General features: G+C 45.9%; 1 protein-coding gene across 2 annotated transcripts in view; it reads right to left on the bottom strand.

The window, feature by feature from the left end:
* tmc3 (transmembrane channel like 3) overlaps window positions 1-22,233 on the bottom strand; it is a 146,532-nt gene that overhangs the window by 18,299 nt on the left and 106,000 nt on the right. For both annotated transcript variants that reach the window (XM_085968870.1, XM_085968871.1), the window contains exons 14-16: window positions 21,039-21,167; window positions 20,886-20,953; window positions 14,668-14,796 (exon numbers count right to left, since the gene is read on the bottom strand). In XM_085968870.1, the coding sequence (XP_085824996.1) occupies window positions 14,668-14,796; window positions 20,886-20,953; window positions 21,039-21,167 (326 nt within the window). The remainder of the gene's footprint in view (window positions 1-14,667; window positions 14,797-20,885; window positions 20,954-21,038; window positions 21,168-22,233) is intronic.

Below are 22,233 nucleotides of genomic sequence, written 5' to 3'. Positions count from 1 at the left end.
TTTTCCGCACTTCTGAAAACCGAAATCTTTATCCGCACATCCGAAACCAGAAAACCTCTGAAAGCCGAAAGTGGAGCAAAGCCTGACTTCTGAAAACCGAAATGCGCACGACCACGACCCCCGCTGACCCCCACCCCCGACCCCCCGGCCGAACCCGACCCCCACTGACCCCCGACCCCCCCGCCGTACCCCACCCCCGCCGAACCCCACCCAATTTCGGATAAGAGATAGTGTACCATCCTTTATCCGCACATCCGAAACCAGAAAACCTCTGAAAGCCGAAAGTGGCGCAAAGCATGACCCGACGCTGCCGATGTTTGACCCACGCAGGTGTTATGCTGCTCTGTGTGATATTTGCTGCTCTCTTAGATATTTGCTGTTATTTGCTGCTCTCTTAGATATTTGCTGCTCTCTTAGATATTTGCTGCTCTCTTAGATATTTGCAGCTCTCTTAGATATTTGCAGCTCTCTTAGATATTTGCTGCTCTCTTAGATATTTGCTGGCTTTTAACAATTTGTGAAAATGCTAAAAAGAGCTGCAGATACCCCAATGGGTAACAGTGAGAAGCAGAGAAGGAAGCATCGCTCATTATCGATATCGCAGAAAGTGGAGTTATTGCAGAAGCTTGATCATGGTTTGTCTGTGCGACATCTTACTGAAGAATATGGTGTGGGAAGTACCACCGTATATGACTTAAAGAAACAGAAAGACAAGTTGTTGAAATTTTACACTGACAGTGATGACCATAAACTAATGAAAATTAGGAAAACATTGCATAGGGCAAAAAATGAAGATCTTGACTGTGTGCTGATTGAGTGGATTCGACAACGCAGAGGTGAACGTGTGCCACTGACTGGTTTGATGGTCATGAAGCAAGCTAGAATATACCATGAAGAACTGAACATTGAAGTTGAGTGTGAATATTCAGAAGGTTGGCTGCATAAATTTAAGAAGCGTCATGGTATAAGATATCTGAAAATCTGTGGTGAAAAAGCTTCTGCTGATCATGAAGCAGCTGAAAATTACATAGATGAGTTTGCAAAAATAATATCGGATGAAAACCTCGGTCCTGAACAAATTTACAATGCTGATGAAACAGCTCTGTTCTGGCGCTACGTTCCTAGAAAAACATTAGCAACGGCTGATGAGAGTGCACCAGCAGGTTTTAAGGATGCTAAGGACAGGTTGACTGTTCTTGGGTGTGCCAATGCTGCAGGCACACACAAGTTAAAGTTGGTAGTGATTGGAAAAAGCCAACATCCGAGATGTTTGAAAGGTGTATGCAATTTACCTGTGCATTATTATGCGAGCAGGAAAGCATGGGTAACCAGAGGAATATTTTCTCACTGGTTCAATAACCACTTCGTACCAGCGACACGAGCTCATTGCAGGCAAGTTGGACTGGAAGAAAACTGCAAAATTTTATTGTTCCTGGACAACTGCTCCGCACATCCCCCTCCTGAACTTCTTGTGAAAAGTTATGTTTTCGGCATTAACTTTCCCCCTAATGTGACATCTTTAATACAGCCTTGTGACCAAGGAATTTTACGCTCCATGAAGAGCAAGTATAAAGACGTTTTTTTGAACTCTATGCTTGATGCAATCAACAGAGGCGAAGGAATCCAAAGCTTCCTGAAAGAATTCAATGTTAAGGATGCCATTTATGCAGTTGCTAATGCTTGGAATGATGTTGACAAACCAGCATTAAAAAATGCTTGGCACAGACTTTGGCCTTCAACGATGTTTCATGAAGATGGACCTGCAGATGACGAGTTTGAAGGATTTCCTGTCAGTCAGGAGAAGATGATGATATCAAACCTCCTCACTTACGCCAAAGGTTTATCATCCGAAAGTGTAAATACGTTAGAGGAAGCTGACATCGAAGAAGTGCTGAACATTGACAATGATGCACCTGTTGTGAATTCATTGAGTGATGGGGAAATTGCTGAAATGGTGTTAAATAAAGACAAGCATGAGGACAGTAGTGATGATGATGATGACATTGTGAACACAGGTGAAAAAATCCCCATAGACGATATGGTGACAATGTGTGATCAGTTAATTGCTGGCCTTGAAAAACGTGCATTTATCAGTGAGCAAGAGATTATGCAAGTTTACTCAATTAAAGAGAGACTGCTTAGACAGAAACCAATGTTAATGAGACAGATGACACTGGAAGAAGTCTTTAAAAAGGCCGTCTGTCGTAGTCATGCTTCATCACTTGAGAATCCTGTTCCTGGCCCATCTTCAGATGTCCAACTCCAACCTGATGACAATGATGACAACACTGATGTACCATCTTCTCCAAGATCCTCAAGCCAGATGTAATGTACCTTTATTGCATGTTTATGTACAGGTATTTCGCTTAGTTTGTACCTGTACATGTTTGAAGTTTTACTGAATGTTTTCCTTACAAATAAACTGTACTACAGTATTTATCCCTGTAACTACAGTATTTATAGTCGTTATTTTCGGATAAGGGATAGTGTATCCTTTATCCGCACTCCCGAAAACCGAATTAACTCTGAAAACCGGTGTTTTCGCGCACCTTCCGAAAACCGAAATTTTCCTAAAACCGAAACACGGCTGGTCCCGAGGTTTTCGGATAGAGGATAGTCTACCTGTACTGACTGTTGATGGAAGCAGCCTATTTGATTTGGACTGTGGGCACAAAGATGAAGGACACAGATTCAAGGTTAACAAACTTCAGGTGAGGTAAGAGATTCAAAGAAATGATACCCCTTACCGTACAGAATCGAATCTTACAGCACAGGAGGCCATTTGGCCCATCATGCCTGTGCCGGCTCTTTGAAAGAGCTCTCCAATTAGTCCCACTCCCCCGCCCTTTCCCCACAGCCCTTCATTTTTTCTTCAAGTATTTATCCAATTCTCTTTTGAAAGTTATTATTGAAGCTACTTTCACCACCCTTTCAGGCAGCGCATCCCAGATCATAACAATTCGCTGCATAAAATAATTTCTCCTCATCCCCCCCCTTGGTTCTTTAGACAATTACCTTAAATCTGTGGCCTCTGGTTACCAAGCCTATAATAGGCAAGTGGAATAAACTCCTACCAAAAGCAGCTGATGCTCTATTGATTAATTCCCTCCAAAGAGCTGGATTAATGTTTGGTTTACAACAGGATGGAGGAGGCTTGAATACAACCTACCCCTTAAATCCAAGGATGCGCTTACACTACAGCTGTAGATTCCTTCACACCAGTATTGCAGATATTGTGTGAACGCAGCCTAAATCTGGAGTCAGTGTCCAAGCTGATACTGGGGTGAAGTGGAGTGAGACTCCCTGGAGGAGCGAGTCACAATCTGCTTCTCTTCAGACTCCGTGCTAACCTTGACACCCAATTTACACTCCAAGCTTAGCATCGATGCGAAGCAGTTCCGTCTTCATACTAACACTAAACTCATGGAGTGAGGATGTAAGACCTATGTCACAGCTGACACTGATGGTGGAGGAAAGGGAGATTGAGGGTGAGATGGTAGTTGGAAAGGATCGATGGGTCATGGGTCAATGGTGTTTTTTTGAGGAGGGGGTGATGATGGTGGTTATGAAGAGGAGAGGGATACTGCCCTAGGAAAGGGCACTTTTGATGATGTCAGCTAGCATGGGGGCTAGGAAGGAAGTTGAGTGGTCGAGTGTGCAGTGACTGAGACTGGGGGGAGGGGGGATGTGGTGGGAAGGGGGAGGGGGGATTGTCTCAATCTTAGAAATAAAGAAGTCTATGAACGCCTCATGTTGAGGTTTGAAGTGAGGATAGAAGGATTCCTGAGAGGGGTTTGAGGAGGTGGTTGGTCATGGAAAAAGGAGCCCTGCAGGATGAACCTAGATTAATGTTAATAATTAACATGCTTTGGCTGAGGAGTGCGAGGCCTGGCAGTGCTTGATGTGCTCAAACCAGATCTGGTGATTGATGGCTAGGCCCATTCACAATTAGCATAGTTATCTGTGACATCACGATTATTAGCATTATTTGTGACATCATAATTAGTATACACCGTGACATCACAATTAGTATACACTGTGACATCACAATTAGTATACACGGTGACATCACAATTAGTATACACCATGACATCACAATTAGTATACACTGTGACATCACAATTAGTATACACTATGACATCACAATTAGTATACACAGTGACATCACAATTAGTATACACTGTGACATCACAATTAGTATACACCGTGACATCATAATTAGCAAATGGTGCCTTGTTGTCAAGAGAAGCTAATCTCACCTCTCCTCTTAGTACTGAAGAATGACATGTGTGACTGTACGGTTTCCAGGGAGTGCCCATGACCTCATATTTTACAGGAATCATAGAGTCCCACGCATGGCAGGGAGAAGAAATGTTGGACAATTGGCTCCTTAAAGATATGAAATTCTTGCTTCAAAAGTAGCTTGTGACACTGCTATACAACTCTCCCATATCACCTAACAAAGAGCAAATAACGACACACATTTTAAATGGGTCCCAGATGGTCGTAATGTACAGCATGCTGCACAACATTGCTGTCGACGGAGGCACGTGCACGTTAGTGGAAGAGTAAGAGCAACAAGGGATGGCGCAGGAGGAGGAGGAGGAACAGGACGATAATGAAGAGCTAGCAGAAGCTCAGCAGGAATTCAGAATTCAGGAATTTTGAGGATGTAACTGGTAAAATAGATAAGGGAGAACCAGTGGATGTGGTGTATTTGGACTTTCAGAAGGCTTTCGATAAGGTCCCACATAAGAGATTAGCGTGCAAAATTAAGGCACATGGGATTGGGGGCAAGGTATTGACTTGGATAGAGAACTGGTTGGCGGACAGAAAGCAAAGAGTTGGAATAAACGGGTCATTTTCCGAGTGGCAGGCAGTGACTAGTGGGGTACCGCAAGGATCGGTCCCAGGACCCCAGCTGTTCACAATATATATTAATGATCTGGACGAGGGAATTGGATGTAATATCTCCAAATTTGCAGACGACACAAAGCTGGGTGGGAGGGTATGCTGTGAGGAGGATGTCGTGAAACTCCAGTACGATTTGGACAGGTTGGGTGATTGGGCAGAAACATGGCAAATGCACTATAATGTGGATAAATGTGAGGTTATCCACTTTGGTGGCAAAAACAGGAAGGCAGATTATTATTTGAATGGCAATAGATTGGGAGAAGGGGAAGTGCAAAGAGACCTGGGTGTTCTTGTGCACCAGTCGCTGAAGGTAAGCATGCAGGTGTAGCAGGCGGTTAAGAAGGCAAATGGTATGTTGGCCTTCGTAGCAAGAGGGTTCGAGTACAGGAACAAGGATGTACAGGGCCTTGGTGAAACCGCACCTTGAATATTGTGTGCAGTTTTGGTCGCCTTACCTGAGGAAGGACGTTCTTGCCATGGAAGGAGTGCAGCGAAGATTCACCAGACTGATACCTGGGATGACAGGAATGACGTATGAGGAGAGATTGTGTCGATTGGGCTTATACTCACTGGAGTTTAGAAGATTGAGAGAGGATCTCATCGAAACCTATAAAATTCTGTCAGGCCTGGACAGACTCGATGCAGGAAGGATGTTCCCGATGGCCGGGGAGTCCAGAACCAGGGGTCATAGTCTAAGGATAAGGGGTAAGCCATTTAGGACTGAAATGAGGAGGAATTTCTTCACCCAGAGAGTGGTGAACCTGTGGAATTCTCTGCCACAGAGGGTGGTGGAGGCCAGTTCATTAAATATATTCAAGAAAGAGTTGGATATATTTCTTAAGGCTAAAGGGATCAAGGGATATGGGGAGAAGGCAGGGACAGGGTACTGAATTTGGATGATCAGCCATGATCTCATTGAATGACGGAGCAGGCTCGAAGGGCCGAATGGCCTACTCCTGCTCCTATCTTCTATGTTTCTATGTTTCTATGTAAGACATGTTGGGTCACCAGCCTCTGACTGAGTTCGTTCCTTGACCCATACTTTCATGTTGCATTGGATGCTCTTTTCTTGAACAACCATTCCTCAGTAGCGCTGTTCAGGTGGGAACTATTAATTTCAAAATTAAACACTGGCTGTAAAGTTTAATGTGATGGTGCGTTGTGTCTTTATTGAAGATAACAGTGAAGGGCATATCGTGCATTTAACATCAGGTGTCACTGTACATAAACTAGAGCACTGTGATATTTCAACTCTATTCCTCCTCCATGATGTCCTTCTGGAAGGAGGAGATAAGGAGACTTCATCAGGGATCTGCCCTACGCCTGTTTGTCGCTCAGCAATCCACTTAGCTCGATATGTGGCTGGCCCAGACAGTCCTGCCTGTCGCACACCAATTGCAAGGGCCTGCTGGTTTTAAGGAGCTTCAGATTGTCCAGAAGGGACTGTTGGTAAGCTGGTGATTTGAGTGTCGCCCATCTGTTCCAGTGTTTCAAGCCACACGCCCCTCGCTGGAGGTGGAGCCCTCACACCGGCTACAGCCCTGCTATGAGTCTGTCGACATGTGTGATGAAGCTACTATTCTCATATTACAGGGTTTATACTTCAACACATCAGTGAGAGATGCTGGATCTGTACTGGCTACCTGCGTGCCTGCGACCTTTTCTGCAGATACTATTGACGCTGCACGTTGATCAGTGACCACCCGTAGAGCAGCGAACCCCGACGTTGGTGCATCGTCCAATCATGTATCAACTGTTTGCACCATGCTCGGCGAGCGAGTGCTTCACCGGCTCGTACTCTTCAAATGTATCCTCCATTTCATAGCGAGCTAATGAGGTCAAAACCACCAAGTAACTCAGCAAAGCCCATTCTCAGCCTGTCCTTCACCTACTGCCTCAGTCCCTTCCAAACCAATGAGAAGTAAAACACCCTGTGCTACCTCCAGAGTAGATGGACAGACTTTCAAATTTGGTGGAGGTGTAGAACAGGCAGTAGTGAATCAGCCGTTTGTTACACACCCGGCCCGGTATAAGGGGCGGGGTGCAGTGTATCGGGGCAGGCGGGATGTATAAGGGGTGGGGCGGGGTGTATAAAGCGGCAGGATGTATAAGGGCGGGTGTATAATGGGCGGGGTGTATAAGGGGCGGGGCGATGCAGGGGGTATAATGGGTGGGGTTTATAAGAGGCAGGGCAGGGTGTATAAGGGGCGGGGTTTATAATGGGTGGGGCGGGGTGTATAAGGGGCGGGGCAGGGGGTATAATGGGCGGGGTTCATAAGAGGCAGGACGTATAAGGAGCGGGGTTTATAATGGGCGGGGCGTATAAGGGGTGGGGTGTATAAGGGGCGGGGCAGGGTGTATAAGGGGTGGGGCAGGGTGTATAAGGGGTGGGGCAGGGTGTATAAGGGACGGGGCAGGGTGTATAAGGGGTGGGGTACATATCTCACATGCCGTCTGCACCGCATGTAAGCGATTGTGTTTTATTATCTCTTTGACTTGATTTAATAAAGAGAATTAACCAAACGTTTCAGTGTTTCCTGGTCCTCCAACTTATATTAGAGATAAAGAACATATGACCATATCCTATAATATCTCTACATCAGGGCAATATCCTGTATAAAACCAACAACATCCACCCAAGAATCATAGAGTCATACGGCACAGGAGGAGGCCATTCGACTCATCGAGTCTGTGCCGGCTCTCTGTAGAGCAATCCAGTCAGTCCCATTCCCCCGCTCTATCCCCGTAGCCCTGCAAGTTTATTTCCCTCAAGTGCCTATCCAGCCTCCACTTGAAAACATTGAGTGTCTCCGCTGCTAACACTTCCGTCGGCAGTGAGTTCCAGGTCCTCACCACTCGCTGCGTAATTTTTTTTTCCTTACATCCCCCCTGTATCTCTTGCCCAAAACCTTAAATCTGTGTCCCCTAGTCCTTGTACCATCAACTTTGAAGACCAGGACGTCAAACCCGGCACTAAGCTCATGGTCTACAGGGCAGCAGTGATACCTGCCCTGCTGTATGCCTCAGAGACATGGACCATGTACAGCAGGCACCTCAAAGCACTGGAGAGGTACCACCAATGCTGCCTCCGCAAGATCCTGCAAATCCATTGGCAGGATAGGCGCACCAACGTCAGTGTTCTTGCTCAGGCCAACACCCCCAGCATCGAAGCTCTGACCATGCTCAATCAGCTCCGATGGACGGGTCACATAGTCCGCATGCCCGATACGAGACTCCCAAAACAAGCGCTCTATTCGGAGCTCTGGCTTGGCAAGAGAGCCCCAGGTGGGCAGAGGAAACGCTTCAAGGACATGCTCAAAGCCTCCTTGAAAAAGTATAACATCCCCACCGACACCTGGGAATCCCTGGCCCAAGACCGCACAAAGTGGAGGAGAAGCATCCGGGAAGGCGCCGAACACCTCGAGTCTCTTCGTCGGGAGCAAGCGGAAGCCAAGCGCAGGCAGCGCAAGGAGCACACGTCAACCCAAGCACCCCACCCACCCGCCCCTTCAACCACCGTCTGCCCCACCTGTGACAGAGACTGTAGGTCCCGCATTGGACTCATCAGTCACCTGAGAACTCATTTTTAATGTGGAAGCAAGTCATCCTCGGTTCCGAGGGACTGCCTAAGAAGAGGAGAAGACCATTAACTAATGGGAACAGCTTTTCCCTGTCTAGCCTATCCATACCCGTCATAATCTTATACACCTCTATGAAATCACCCCTCAACCTCCTTTGCTCTAATGAAAACAAATCCAGCTTCTCCAACCTGTCCTTGTAGCTAAGATCCCCCATCCCAGGACTCATTCTGGTAAATCTCCTCTGCACCCTCTCAAGGACCTTCACATCCTTCCTAAAGTGTGGTGACCAGAACTGGATGCAATACTCCAGTTGTGGCCTAACCAGCACTTTATAAAGGTTCAGCATAACTTCTCTAATTTTGTACTCAATACCTCTATTTATGAAGCCCAAGATCCCATATGCTTTGCTAACTACACTCTCAATATGTCCCGCCACCTTCAGGGACTTATGCACATTAACTCCCAGGTCCCTCTGTCCCTGCACACTCTTTAAAACTGTGCCATTAAGTGTATATTGCCTCTCCCTGTTCCTTCTGCCAAAATGCATCACCTCACACTTCTCTGTATTAAATTCCATCTGCCACTTGTCTGCCCATTCTGCTAGCCTTTCTATGTCCTGTTGCAGTCGATTGGAATCATCCTCACTGTTTGCCACACACCCAAGTTTGGTGGCATTGGCAAATTTAGAAATTCTACTCTGTATTCCAATATCCAGGTCATTTATATATATCAAAAAACAGTGGCCCCAGCACTGAGCCTTGGGGAACACCACTGTCTACCATCCTCCAGTCTGAAAAACAGCCATTTATCACAACTCGCTGTTTTCTGTCCTTAAGCCAATTCCTTATCCAAGCTGCCACTGACCCACCTATTCCATGAGCCTCAATTTTGTTAACCAGCCTTCTAATTGGTACTTTGTTAAAAGCCTTCCAAAAATCCATGTAGACAACATCCATTGCATTCCCTTCATCAATCCTCTCTGTTACTTCATCAAAAAATTCAATTAGACATTTCAAACACGATCTGTCTTTTACAAATCCATGTTGGCTCTCCTTAATTAGCTTAAACCTCTCCAAGTGCCCTTCTATGTCCTATTGTAGTTGATTGGTATCATCCTCACTGTTTTCCACACCCCCAAGTTTGGTGTCATCCGCAAAGATGCTTGGCCACATCTTTAATAGAGGTTGCTAAAGTCGGGGATTATTCCCTCTGACTGGAAGGATTCTAATATAGCTCCAATTTTTAAAAAGACAGACAAGGCCGAGTAAATTTAGGCCCATTAGTTTGACTTTAGTAATAGGTAAGATGCTTGAGGTATCATAAGAGATGCTCTATTTGGCCACCTGGACAGAGAAGGCATCATCAGGGACAATCAACACGGCTTCTGGAACAGGGGGTCATGCCTTACTAATCTGATTGAATTTCCTGAAGAAGTTACTAAGTTGGTCGATGAGGGTGACCCAGTAGACATTGTCTACCTGGACTTTCAGAAAACTTTGATAAAGTACCTCACAAGAGATTACTCTACAAAATAGAATCTTCTGGGATTAGCGATAATCTACTGCGGGGAATTAAGAATTTGGCTGAATGCCCGCAGGCAGAAAATTGCTGTCAATGGATTTGGATCAGCTCAGAGAGCAGTTACCAGTGGTGTCCCACAGGGATCGGCGTTAGGACCTTTGCTCTTTACTATTTTCATTAATGACCTAGATATAGGTGCTGGGGAACTGATTTGCAAGTTTGTAAATGATACCAAGATACTGTAGAGGATGCTCAACTACTACAAGCAGATTGCGATGTGTTGGGGGAATGGGCCCTTGTTTAGCCAATGATGCTTAACTTAGAAATGTGTAGTGTTATCCACATGGGCAGATCAAATGCTGAATATACTTACACCCTACAAGGATCAGAATTAAAGCCAGTTTGTTGAAAGAAAACAATTTGGGTGTTTTAGTGCATCACTCTCTAAAGTTTCATGATCAATGCTGTGAAGATATATCTAAAGCAAACAGGGTTATAGGTTGTATTCCTGGGGCAATTCACTATAAAATTAAGCATGCCATTTTGTCCTTGTACAAGACATTGGTTAGGCCTCACTTAGAATACTGTGCTCAGTTTGGTCTGCTCACATAGCGGGGGATATTGGCCCTGCGCAAAGGGTGCAGAGGAGGGCCGTAAGATTCATTCTCAGTCGAAAACACCTTAGCAACCCAAATCAGCTCAAGGAGCTGGGTCTCTACACTTTAGGGAAGTGTAGACTTGGGGGCGATTTGATCGAGGTTTATAAAATAATGAAGGGGCTAGATTGTGTCTACATGATCAAATTATTTCAACTGGATAGGTTAGGGAGGACCAGGGTCACGATTAAGAGTTACATAAGGGCAGAACTAGGTTAGATGTTAGGAGGTTCTTCTGTTCCCAGAGAAGAGTGGACCTGTGGAACAGGCTGCCAGCTCGTGCGGTGAATGCTGATTCGCTGTATTCGCTGTATTCCTTTAAGACAGAGCGGGTCCTTTAAGACAGAGCACGGTGGCATAGTGGTTAGCACTGTTGCCTCACAGCGCCAGGGACCCGGGTTCGAATCCGGCCTCGGGCGACTGTCTGTGTGGAGTTTGCACATTCTCCCCGTGTTTGCGTGGGTTTCCTCCGGGTGCTCCGGTTTCCTCCCACAGTCCAAAGATGTGCGGGTTAGGTTGATTGGCTATCATAAATTGACCCTTAGTGTTAGGGGGATTAAATACGTGGGGTTACAGGGATAGGGTGGGGTATGTGTTGGTGTAGGGGTTACGGGGATCGGGTGGGATATGTGTCGGTGCAGGCTCGATGGGCCGAAATGGCCTCTATCTGCACTGTGGCGTTTCTGTGATTCTGTGATTCTGGGACCGGTTTCTGGCTGGGGCGGAGATCACTTCATACTTCATACCGTCACACTTCCAGAGCAGCGCCAAAGAAATTTCCAGTCATTGTCCGACTTCCAAGTCTTCCCAGTTAAGTCCAGCCAGTACCACGGCACATCGGGAAATCTCTGGAGGTGAATCCTGTAACACCGGCCATGGTAAACTTGACTGAATCGAAAAGTGACCAAATGTACCAACAAGCTTTGAGGGCAAGCGATTGATTGGCTAAAACATTTGTAAAATAAGAGGGGTGCTGGTTTTTTTCCCTCCAAATTAATAATGGGGAACGGGGAAATGGCAGAGACTCTGAACAAATATTTTGCATTTGTCTTCACTGTAGAAGACACTAACAACATCTCAATAATGGATAATCAAGGGGCCACAGGGAGGGGGGGAGCTAAAGACAATCACTATCACTAAGGATATAGTACTCGGTAAAATAGTGGGACTAAAGGATGACAAGTCCCCTGGACCAGATGGCCTGCATCCCAGGGTCTTAAAAGAAGTGGCTGCAGAGATAGTGGATGCATTGGTTGCAATATACCAAAATCCCCTGGACTTTGGAGAGGTCCCCGCAGTTTGGAAAACCGTTAATGAAACACCCCTGTTTAAGAAAGGAGGGAGACAGAAAGCAGGAAACTATAGACCAGTTAGCCTAACATCTGTCGTTGGGAAAATGCTGGAGTCCTTCATTAAGGAAGCAGTAGCAGGGCATTTAGAAAAACATACTGCAGTCAAACAGAGTCAGCATGGTTTTAGGAAAAGGAAATCATGTTTAACAAATTTGCTGGAGTTCTTCGAGGATGTAACAAGCAGGGTGGACAAGGGTGAGCCAGTGGATGTGGTGTATTTGGATTTCCAGACGGCATTCGATAAGGTACCACAAAAAAGGTTACTGCATAAGATAAGAGCTCACGGAGTTGGGGGTAATATATTAGCATGGATAGAGAATTGGCTAACTAACAGGAAGCAGAGAGTCGGGATAAATGGGTCATTTTCTGGTTGGCAAATGGTAACTAGTGGGGTGCCACAGGGATCGGTGCTGGGGCCCCAACTATTTACAATCTACATTTAATGACTTGGGTGAAGGGATTGAGTGTAAGGTAGCCAAGTTTGCAGATGATACAAAGATGGGTGGGAAAGCATGTTGTGCAGAGGACTCAAAGAATCTGCAAAAGGATATAGACAGGCTAAGTGAGTGGGCAAACATTTGGCAGATGGAGTATAATGTGGGAAAGTGCAAGGTTACACACTTTGGCAGGAAAAATAAAAATGCAAACTATTATTTAAATGGAGAGAGATTACAAAATGCTACAGTTCAGAGGGACCTGGGGGCCCTTGTGCACGAAACACAAAAAGTTAGCATGCAGGTACAGCAAGTAATCAAAAAGGCAAATGGAATGTTGGCCTTTATTTCAAGGGGGTTGGAGTATAAAAGCAGGGAAGTCCTGCTACAACTGTACAGGGTATTGGTGAGACCACACCTTGAGTACTGCGTACAGTTTTGGTCTCCTTATGTAAGGAAGGATATACTTGCATTGGAGGCAGTTCAGAGACGATTCACGAGGTTAATTCTAGAGATGAGGGGGTTGATTTATGAGGAAAGGTTGAGCAGGCTGGGCCTATACTCATTGGAGTTTAGAAGAATGAGAGGTGATCTTATCAAAACATATAAGATACTGAGGGGGCTCGACAAGGTAGATGCAGAGAGGATGTTTCCCCTCGTGGGGAAATCTAGAACTCGGGGGCACAGTCTCCGAATAAAGGGTCGCCCTTTTAGAACTGAGATGAGGAGGAATTTCTTCTCTCAGAGGGTTGTAAATCTGTGGAATTCTCTGCCCCAGAGAGCTGTGGAGGCTGGGTCATTAAATACATTTAAGGTGGAGATAGACAAATTTTTGCACGATAAGGGAGTGAAGGGTTATGGGGAGCGGGCTGGGAAGTGGCTTTGAGCCGTAGATCAGCCATGATCTTATTGAATGGCGGGGCAGGCTCGAGGGGCTAAGTGGCCTATTCCTGCTCCTATTTCTTATATTCAAAAGATAAGATCTTGAAAATTCTGTGAGAACCAGGAGTCAACAACCTTCAGATGTGAAAACAGCAACTCTCTCCAACCCCTGAATGTCTGACGTAACAGCAGAAAACACTGGAAAAACTCAGCAGGCCAGGCAAAATCCGTGGAGAGAGAAACAGAGTCAACACCCTTCGTCAGGTTTGGCCCTGGTTAACTAAGTGTCAAAACACACACACACACACACACACACACACACACACACACACATAGAGGGAGAGAGTTTGGGACACGGATGCTGTGGGCGAGTTGCCGAGATATTGCGGCCTGATACTTGTGGCTGCAGTCGTGGGTGAGCTGGTCAGTTGCCAGTTAAATAGTGTGTATGTGGTGTTGCTTATGACCACTTGAGCTTAAAGTAAATGATTTAAGATTTGTGCGTGCTTACTTGTAATAAGTAAATGAATTGAGTAGGGTTTGTATTTGGTACTTGCTTGTAACCTCTTGCTGATTTAAGTAAAGAATAGTTTACCCTGAAATCTTTGTCTCAAGTTGTCTGTTCCACGGGTCTGAACTCTATAAACTGTCAGACAATCCGAACGTCTTACAATCCATCTTCTAGTGTCCCTAGCACTGAGCCCCGCTCCAAGGGAATCGGGACTACAGTATTGTAACCCCATCATTGATAAGTATGGCCTCCCTGCCTGGAACATGGGATCGAGGAATCGCCCATTACACGTCTTCAACCCTAGAATTTAGCTCCAAATTCTTAGAAGGGAAAACTGAAGTCATGGAAATCCAGGTGACTTGAATCAAGTGAGCACATAATCATTTGACCAGGAGAATAAAAAACACAGTTGAGAAACATTCACGCTAATAACACGGAGACAAGGGAGTGATGTAGTTAGGAAGTTACTTTAACGAGGGAGTTTACTTTAACAAATGTGCATCAGCCACAACCTGATTGATCACAAAGTGCCACAAGGATTGTATTGTTCCAATTAAGCCAATGATTTCATGATCCTTTCTAATTGGGTTCAATATTAAGCTAAGTAACTATGTCCATCACAGCTCATGCCTTCCGCGACCGGTGGGCACTGCAGGGACTGGAGTGCTTCATCAACCCCAATAACCACATTTTAATTTAATTTGTTAAGTTTCATTTGTTGTGTTTTTTGTTAAGTTACAGTTTTAGTTGATCACACCGAAACAGCATCACAACTCATTCGCCAAGAATATGGAGTTATTTCTCTAGTGCACAGACCTCGAAGCCCGGAATACTTGCTGATGTGGAACGTTGCAAGTCAACACTGCCCAGCTCCTTAAATACATGAGGCCAATCAGTTTGAGGACATTGAACGCTGGAAGACACGGTGAGAAGAAAGCTCCCATCCTAGAGATTGAAGGTAAAAAGGAAAAACTGCAATAAAAATGTGTAAGAATTCGCAATAATTTACAGTTCTGAAGATTCATTTTTTTGATTAAAGAATCCCTGGGCGATGTGCTTTTAAATTTCCAGGGATAAAAATGGCTGTCACCACATGGCCGAAGACAAGGGACAATGCTTTGTTTACAAAGCAATTGAATGCTATTAGCATTTGTTTGTATATCGAGTGGATACATCTAAACTGCAGAAGAGACTTTTGCACCTTGAATGGGAATCGTTCAAGATTTGAATGGGTTTTAAATCACCCAGCACTGGACAATAGAGCAGTTGTATCTCCCTTTTGTTTCAGCCCAGGGAGCTCCGGAAGACACATTAACCCAGTCTAACCACTTTGAGTTAGCCAATCACAGCTTTCTCTTGTGTATTGGACCCTTTTGGGTGGGGAATTTTGCACACAGCCCTTGCAAGGCAGAACGGCAGAGCCTCACCAGGTATAAAATAGCGGCTGAGAAGCTAGCTCGCTCTTACTTCGCTGGACCACAGGTGAGCAGGGTGTTCTGACTCCTCAACAAAGCAACCTAGCAGGAGTTTGGGGGATGGTAATTTAAGGGTAATTGCTAAGATTGTTTAATCAACATTGTAGTCACTTACCCCTCATTTTTGCCGTCTGCCTTACCCCATTTTAAGCAATTTTACTGTAATTACTGTGTGCGTGTGGGATAGTTTGATATTTTGAATGTAGTTTATTTAGGTAATAAACGTGATTTTTTTCTCTCATCCAAACCACTTGTTCCGTTTTAATATCATTAATTATAACTTCCTCCACTCAGAACTAAAGGAGGGGTAGCGATTCGTAACCGCTGTAATAAAATTGGCTTTATTGGAATTGGTCCTGCAAGACCAGGAAAATTACTTTAAACCAGTTTAAAGAAGCCCCCAAACCCTTACAATGGCGAGCCAGCCAGGAGTGGAGGCAGTTTTTGATTTAATAAGTGGTCTGGATCTGGAGGAAGCATCAGCTGTAGTTTCTCTCATTTTCAGTATGTGGGTAGCCCTGCGGATGTTAGCAGCAGCGTGTAGGCTGACCTATCGGGGTATAGGTGGCTGGGTTAGGAAGGGTGTGAAGAGAGAGCAGGAGGAAAGGTTTAGGGAAGCAAAGGCAGTTTATAAGCTGGCCTGCGCCCTAAGGTTTGAGGAAGCAGATCATGGCCCCTGTAGGGCAGAGATAGAAAGCCTTAACATGGCTTTAAAGGCATCAAAGGGAATGATTTGCATGATCAGCCCGAAGGCAGGTCAGCCGGATTTTACTGGCAGCCCAAGTAGAACCATCCCACAGGCAGCACCCAGAACAGTGCTGGATTGGGAATTAGAGACCCCAAGACCACAGCCCCCAGCTCCGAGTCTTGAGGAGCTCTGGCAGCGAGGAGGGGTGGACAATGGGGTGGTAGGAGAGCACCAGCAGGTCCCGCTAGGCAGGCGGGGACCAGGACCAGTGTACCCCCTCCAACAACGGAGGTACGGTCCGCCCGTGAGGAGTGAGCCTGAGAATAGGAATCCTCAGCCCACAGCAAGTTCGAGTTCACAGGCAAGCACTGTGGCTTGTGTGGGGGGAGGAACCATTCATGTTCAGAGTAAGCTGTTTAAGTCAGGGAACAGAAAAGGAGAGTTCTGGGACCCCTGTAGAGCAGGTCCGGTAGCAGGAATCCGGGACAAGGGAGGCACACAGGGGATAGTTTTGGCCCCTGACGAAAGGCAGGTCCAAAATTCCCCATTTAAAGCCACCTGGGTGAGGGAACATGAGTTTGCTGTCCATGCAAGTTCAAGTTCACAGCCTACAAAAACAGGAACTGTGACTTGTTTCCAGGGAAGAGCAGACAAACCCAGAGAGAGATTTGCACCGGCAGGCTGCCAGGTACATTATACAGTGCGGGCTATTTGGACATGGGGGAGAAGGTTCCCAGCCAGCTGGGGCTGTGACCCAAGCTCAGGGTCCGCCAGCCAAAGTTTCCCCCATAGAGACACCCCTCAGAAGGTCTCAGCGGGTGCCCCAGCCTAAGGAAGCATGGTCACCCACTTTACAGTGGAGTAGGGTGGTCTCCCGAGCCGGGGAGAAGCCAGAGAACAGAGGCCCCCACTCAACAGCCATAAGCTGCGGGGGACCAGAGACAGGAGACAGTCCAGCTTCGCTGCAGCCAGCAGCAATCTGCGACAGTGCCAGAGATTAGACTGGCCGTCCGGAGATGGGCGGCATATGTATTATAGCTATGTGTGTGTATATAGCGTGCTTTTAAGGTGTACCATAGGTTTTGTTGCATTAACTAGTTTTAAGTTAAAGTGCAAAGAGTTTAAGTTTACATGTGTGCCAAATGTTTGTATTTTTGGTCCGAGGTCGAGGGACCCGACCATGTCTCCACCTAAGGCAGCAGGTCAGTGAGACCTGGCTGCATGTCCTTTTTAAGTTTTTGCAGGAGATGGGAAAATGAAGCAGCCATGTTCGCCCAGCCCGAGCTGGACATCGAATGAAGATACGGAATGTTGGGGATCACCTCTCCACTGGACGAATCCAGGAGACCCCGCAGTGATCTTCGGGAAAAACCGAACAGAGTCCGGAGGAATTTGCCTACTCCTCCTACGGGGAGGAGATGGCTCCAGCTGGGTGGGGCACGGCCCCCAACCCAGCACTATCCTGACCGAAGTTCACGTGCGGGAGACCTTGCTGTTGAGGAGTCACGATGGGGAAGCGCGGGCGCCTTGTGATAGGGACGCGTTCCCTGGGGGTGGGTGGTGATGGCCCGGGAATGATTGTATAGAGGAGGGGGAGACCCATTGAGTCGCATGGGTGCGGTCGGGGGAGGGAGGAACTCACCCGGGGGCCCACGGGCAAAGAGGATAAGTGTGGCTGGGAAGGATGAGTGGGTGGCCGGATCAGTGTGGGGCCAGGGAGAGCCGCCACACAGGCACCCATCATTTTCTGCAGCCAGTCGAGGGAAGACAGGAGGGGGAGGGACTGGGAGTCATGAGATCCCATACGCCCCGGTCTCGGTCTGTGCCAAGGTAATTTAAACATGAGGGGTACCCCGCCTCCACAAAGGAACAAGGGAACGGTTCGGGGCTGGCGGAGCAGGCTGGTCGGCAAATCCATTCTGCCTGTTTTAAAGTTTAAGACGATCAAAGGGGGATGGAAGGTACTTTCACTGCCCGAGTGGGAGGAGCAATACCCACTCGAATTTCGCGACCCATCATCGGCACGTGATGATCGGGGTTCATTTAAGCATGTTGTTTAATGATTTTTTTTTGTATTTTGTGTTGCAGCCCCAAGTTGAGCAGAGGCGTTGGATCCTCTCCGTGCTTGGGACCAGTTTGTGACAACTCCAAGTTGAGCAGAGGCGTAGGACCCTCTCCGTGCTTGCGATAATTTTTGAGTACATTGTGTAACTAAGATTGCAACATTTTGTAATAACTTATGATGTAAAAAAAAGGTGATTGTAAATTTGGTTTACACTGTATAATTTTACAAGAGTGTAGGGGTAAGAGACCCCTTGTTGAAAACTGAAGTATCTGTAAGATGGTTTTTTTCTTGAATTAAAGGGGAATAGTCGGGACGGGGATCAGTGGCGGATAGCTATTAGGTAAATACAGGGGATGGTTGTTTGTGGGGGTCAGAAATTATTGCTCATTTCTTCAAGAGGATACTACAAGCAAGCTGGAAGTATCCAAGGGCGGACTGTAAGAATTCGCAATAATTTACAGTTCTGAAGATTCATTTTTTGATTAAAGAATCCCTGGGCGATGTGCTTTTAAATTTCCAGGGATAAAAATGGCTGTCACCACATGGCCGAAGACAAAGCTTTGTTTACAAAGCAATTGAATGCTATTAGCATTTGTTTGTATATCAAGTGGATACATCTAAACTGCAGAAGAGACTTTTGCACCTTGAATGGGAATTGTTCAAGATTTGAATGGGTTTTAAATCACCCAGCGCTGGACAATAGAGCAGTTGTATCTCCCTTTTGTTTCAGCCCAGGGAGCTCCGGAAGACACATTAACCCAGTCTAACCACTTTGAGTTAGCCAATCACAGCTTTCTCTTGTGTATTGGATCTTTTGGGTGGGGAATTTTGCACACAGCCCTTGCAAGGCAGAACGGCAGGACCTCACCAGGTATAAAATAGCGGCTGAGAAGCTAGCTCGCTCTTACTTCGCTGGACCACAGGTGAGCAGGGTGTTCTGACTCCTCGGCAAGGCAACCTAGCAGGAGTTTGGGGGATGGTAATTTAAGGGGATATTGCTAAGATTGTTTAATCAACATTGTAGTCACTTACCCCTCGTTTTTGCCATCTGCCTTACCCCATTTTAAGTAATTTTACTGTAATTACTGTGTGCGTGTGGGATAGTTTGATATTTTGATTGTAGTTTATTTAGGTAATAAACTTGATTTTTTTCTCTCATCCAAACCACTTGTTCCATTTTATATCATTAATTATAAGTTCCTCCACTCAGAACTAAAGGAGGGGTAGCGATTCGTAACCACTGAAATAAAATTGGTTTTATTGGAATTGGTCCTGCAAGACCAGGAAAATTACTTTAAACCAGTTTAAAGAAGCCCCCAAACCCTTACAAATGTGCTGGAAATGCACAGCCGGCCAGTTAGCCTCTGTGAGGAGGAAAGATAGCTTACTGTGTCGCGTTTAGTCCCTGCATCAGAATCCTAAGGCAGGGTCTACACCCAGAACATTAACCGGCCCTTTCTCTTTCCAGATGATGACTGACCTGTTGCCTGTTTCCAATATTTTCTGTTTCTAAGGTTTATAATTGTCACTCCAAAGTGTATTACATAAAAAAACATAGTAGTTACAACACAGAAACAGAACACTTGCACCAAACTGTCTTAATCACATTTACCCCCCCTGTTCCTATATCCTTCATCCACCCATCCAATCTCATCTTGAGCATTGTTTCTGCCACAACCACTAACCCTGGTAGTGAATCTCACAGCCTCACAGCTCTCTGTGTGAAAAGTTTCTCCTGCCCTCTGTTCTAAATCTCATGTATCCATGGCCTTTGTTTTTGACCCCCTCAACTGCTGAAAACAGTCTCCTATCTACTTGGTCTGATCCTTCCATAATTTTAAACATATTGCCTCGTAATTTGCATTGTTCTAACAAAAACAATGCAGATTACCTCTCGGACAAAGACCTCCACTACGATCATATCTCACACCTTTAAAAAAATTTTGAAAGTGAATCACGATAAATTCTAGTAATGACCTCACTGAATCTGGTGTTGTGGGTGGAATATTGCAGCAATTCTATTACAGGAAACTTTTGATTTACCGACACCTAAATAACCGGAAATCTCGGTTAACCGGCAAAATTCAGGAGTAGGTTCAGGTAAGTTTTACTTCATATTACTTGCCTTCCTCGATCTGTTGCTGTGCAATTGGGTGTGGCTGCAGCTGTTGCTAAGCTACAGAGACGCTTGGAACTTGTGGCCATTGTTCTGCACCTGTTGCTAAGCAACAGGGTTTGTTGCCTTATACAGAGCTCTCAGCTCTCCGTATCTTTTACTATAGCTCTCGGTTATCCGGAATTTTTGATGAACTGGCACCACGTCGGTCCCGTCGGTGCCGGATAAAAAAAAGTTTCCTGTAGTTGCAAGAGGTAAGTTTCCCAGCTCCTGCTCCGGGAATGGCGTGTCACCAGGTGGGAGCACAAGTGACAGATGGAGCTGTTGTGCCAATTCTAGGTCCCATGTGCCAATCTAATGAGTTGCCTCACACTAAGCCATCACACAGACACACACCTGATTTGGAAAGTAACACTGGTAACATCACTAATCTCAAACATTATCAGCCCGCCATCCTCCGAATATCTCAAACGTTAATAACTTTTAGATTGCAATTACATTAATAGAGAAGAAACATCCAAACTTCTCAGCATTTTTGATACAGAGCAGCCATGGTCTAACTGAATGGCAGAACAAGCTTAAGGGGCTGAATGGCCTCCTCCAGTTCCTATGTTTAAACTTCAATGTTTCTTTCTTTGTTCTAATAACCCATGAGAAAAATCTATCCCCTGTATGAATTTTGCTACGTACCATATCATTCCCTGATTATATATCAGATGCAACACATTCTCCGCAATCTTGAATTCTCCATACTCGGGCTGCAGGAGATTTGAAATAAAAAGTGAGAACACGCTGTAATAAATAGTGAAAGTGGCGCAAAGTTCAAATCGGTGCAATACTCACAAATTTACTCTCCAGATCCCAGCACCAACAGTCACTCAAGTATCGCACGAAAAGCCCGCGGATGAAATCGATGAGCAGGATGCTCCCCACTGTGAATAGCATGTCGATAATAGACAGCTTCAGCATCTCCTGAAGACAGAAACAGCCCTTTATTTAAGTCGTGCTTGGTATAAGAACAGAGGTTTACGTGAATAGCTTGCCACAGGGATGAAATGAATTCGCTGTGTGGAGACATTCTTTGCTGTTGCCTTACGGAGACTGTCTTTTGGAATGTGGCTTTTCTATAAACTTCATAAATGAGCGATGGAGTGAGCCTTTGGCTTAGGGGTAGCATTCCCGCCCCGAGTCAGAAGGTGCAGGGTTCGAGCCCCGCTCCGGGCAGTCCCAGTGAGTGGAGACCAGGGCTCTGGCTCAGGATTCTGGGCTGACATCCAGCAGGATACTCGCGTCCAGTGGGAGTGGGTGGCATCGGCCCCCCAATTGTATGGGTTGTGGGAGCCATTCGAACCCTCCTGCAGTATAGGACTGACCACCTTATTGACTGGTACAAAGGTGGTTACGGCAGTGGAAGGAGCGTTCACGTTGCGTCCTGTCAGACTGTTAATCAACCTGCAAATCCTTCCACTACTTCACACTGTTCTCCAAGGGAAGAGCGTGGAGATGCAAAGACATTAACAAATAGTTAAAAGTTTTGTATGGAATCATTAGTTTCTTTTTCCTTACACACAGGCAGCTCCCCCCCCCCGCCCCCCGGCAATCTCATTGAGCTAAAGGTGCTCTGTGATTGGCAAATAGGTGTGGCCTTGCGGAGCGGGGGAGGGGGGTGAGTGGAGATACGCCTGGTGGGAATGGGCAACACTCCTCACAAGGGATGCTGGGAGATTTGAAGGTGATGGAATGTGACTTGACCTTGCGACCTTTGGGTTTTATCTTGCTAGCGGGATTTTGGTTCGCACACCAAGGTTCAGCTTAGGAGCTAAAATTCAGTTGAAAAGTGTTCTTTACAAATCAATGGCAAATATGCAACTTCATTCGATTATTCCGAATCACTCAGAAAAGCACTTTCTGGTTAGGAAATGCATTATTAAATGACCTGATGTAACTCTTGGAGTCAGCACACAGCTTTATTTGATCATATTTTCATTATACCTCCTTTTCAGGCCCTGGCACTTTGCATCTCTCATTCAGCGGAGAG

This window comes from Somniosus microcephalus, chromosome 27 (genome assembly GCF_052327205.1).
Source record: "Somniosus microcephalus isolate GS21.2 chromosome 27, FLI_Smic_1.0, whole genome shotgun sequence".
NCBI classification, from domain to species: Eukaryota; Metazoa; Chordata; class Chondrichthyes; order Squaliformes; family Somniosidae; genus Somniosus; species Somniosus microcephalus.
Note: the sequence above shows the minus strand (reverse complement) of the source record. Positions and strands in the feature narration are given on the sequence as shown.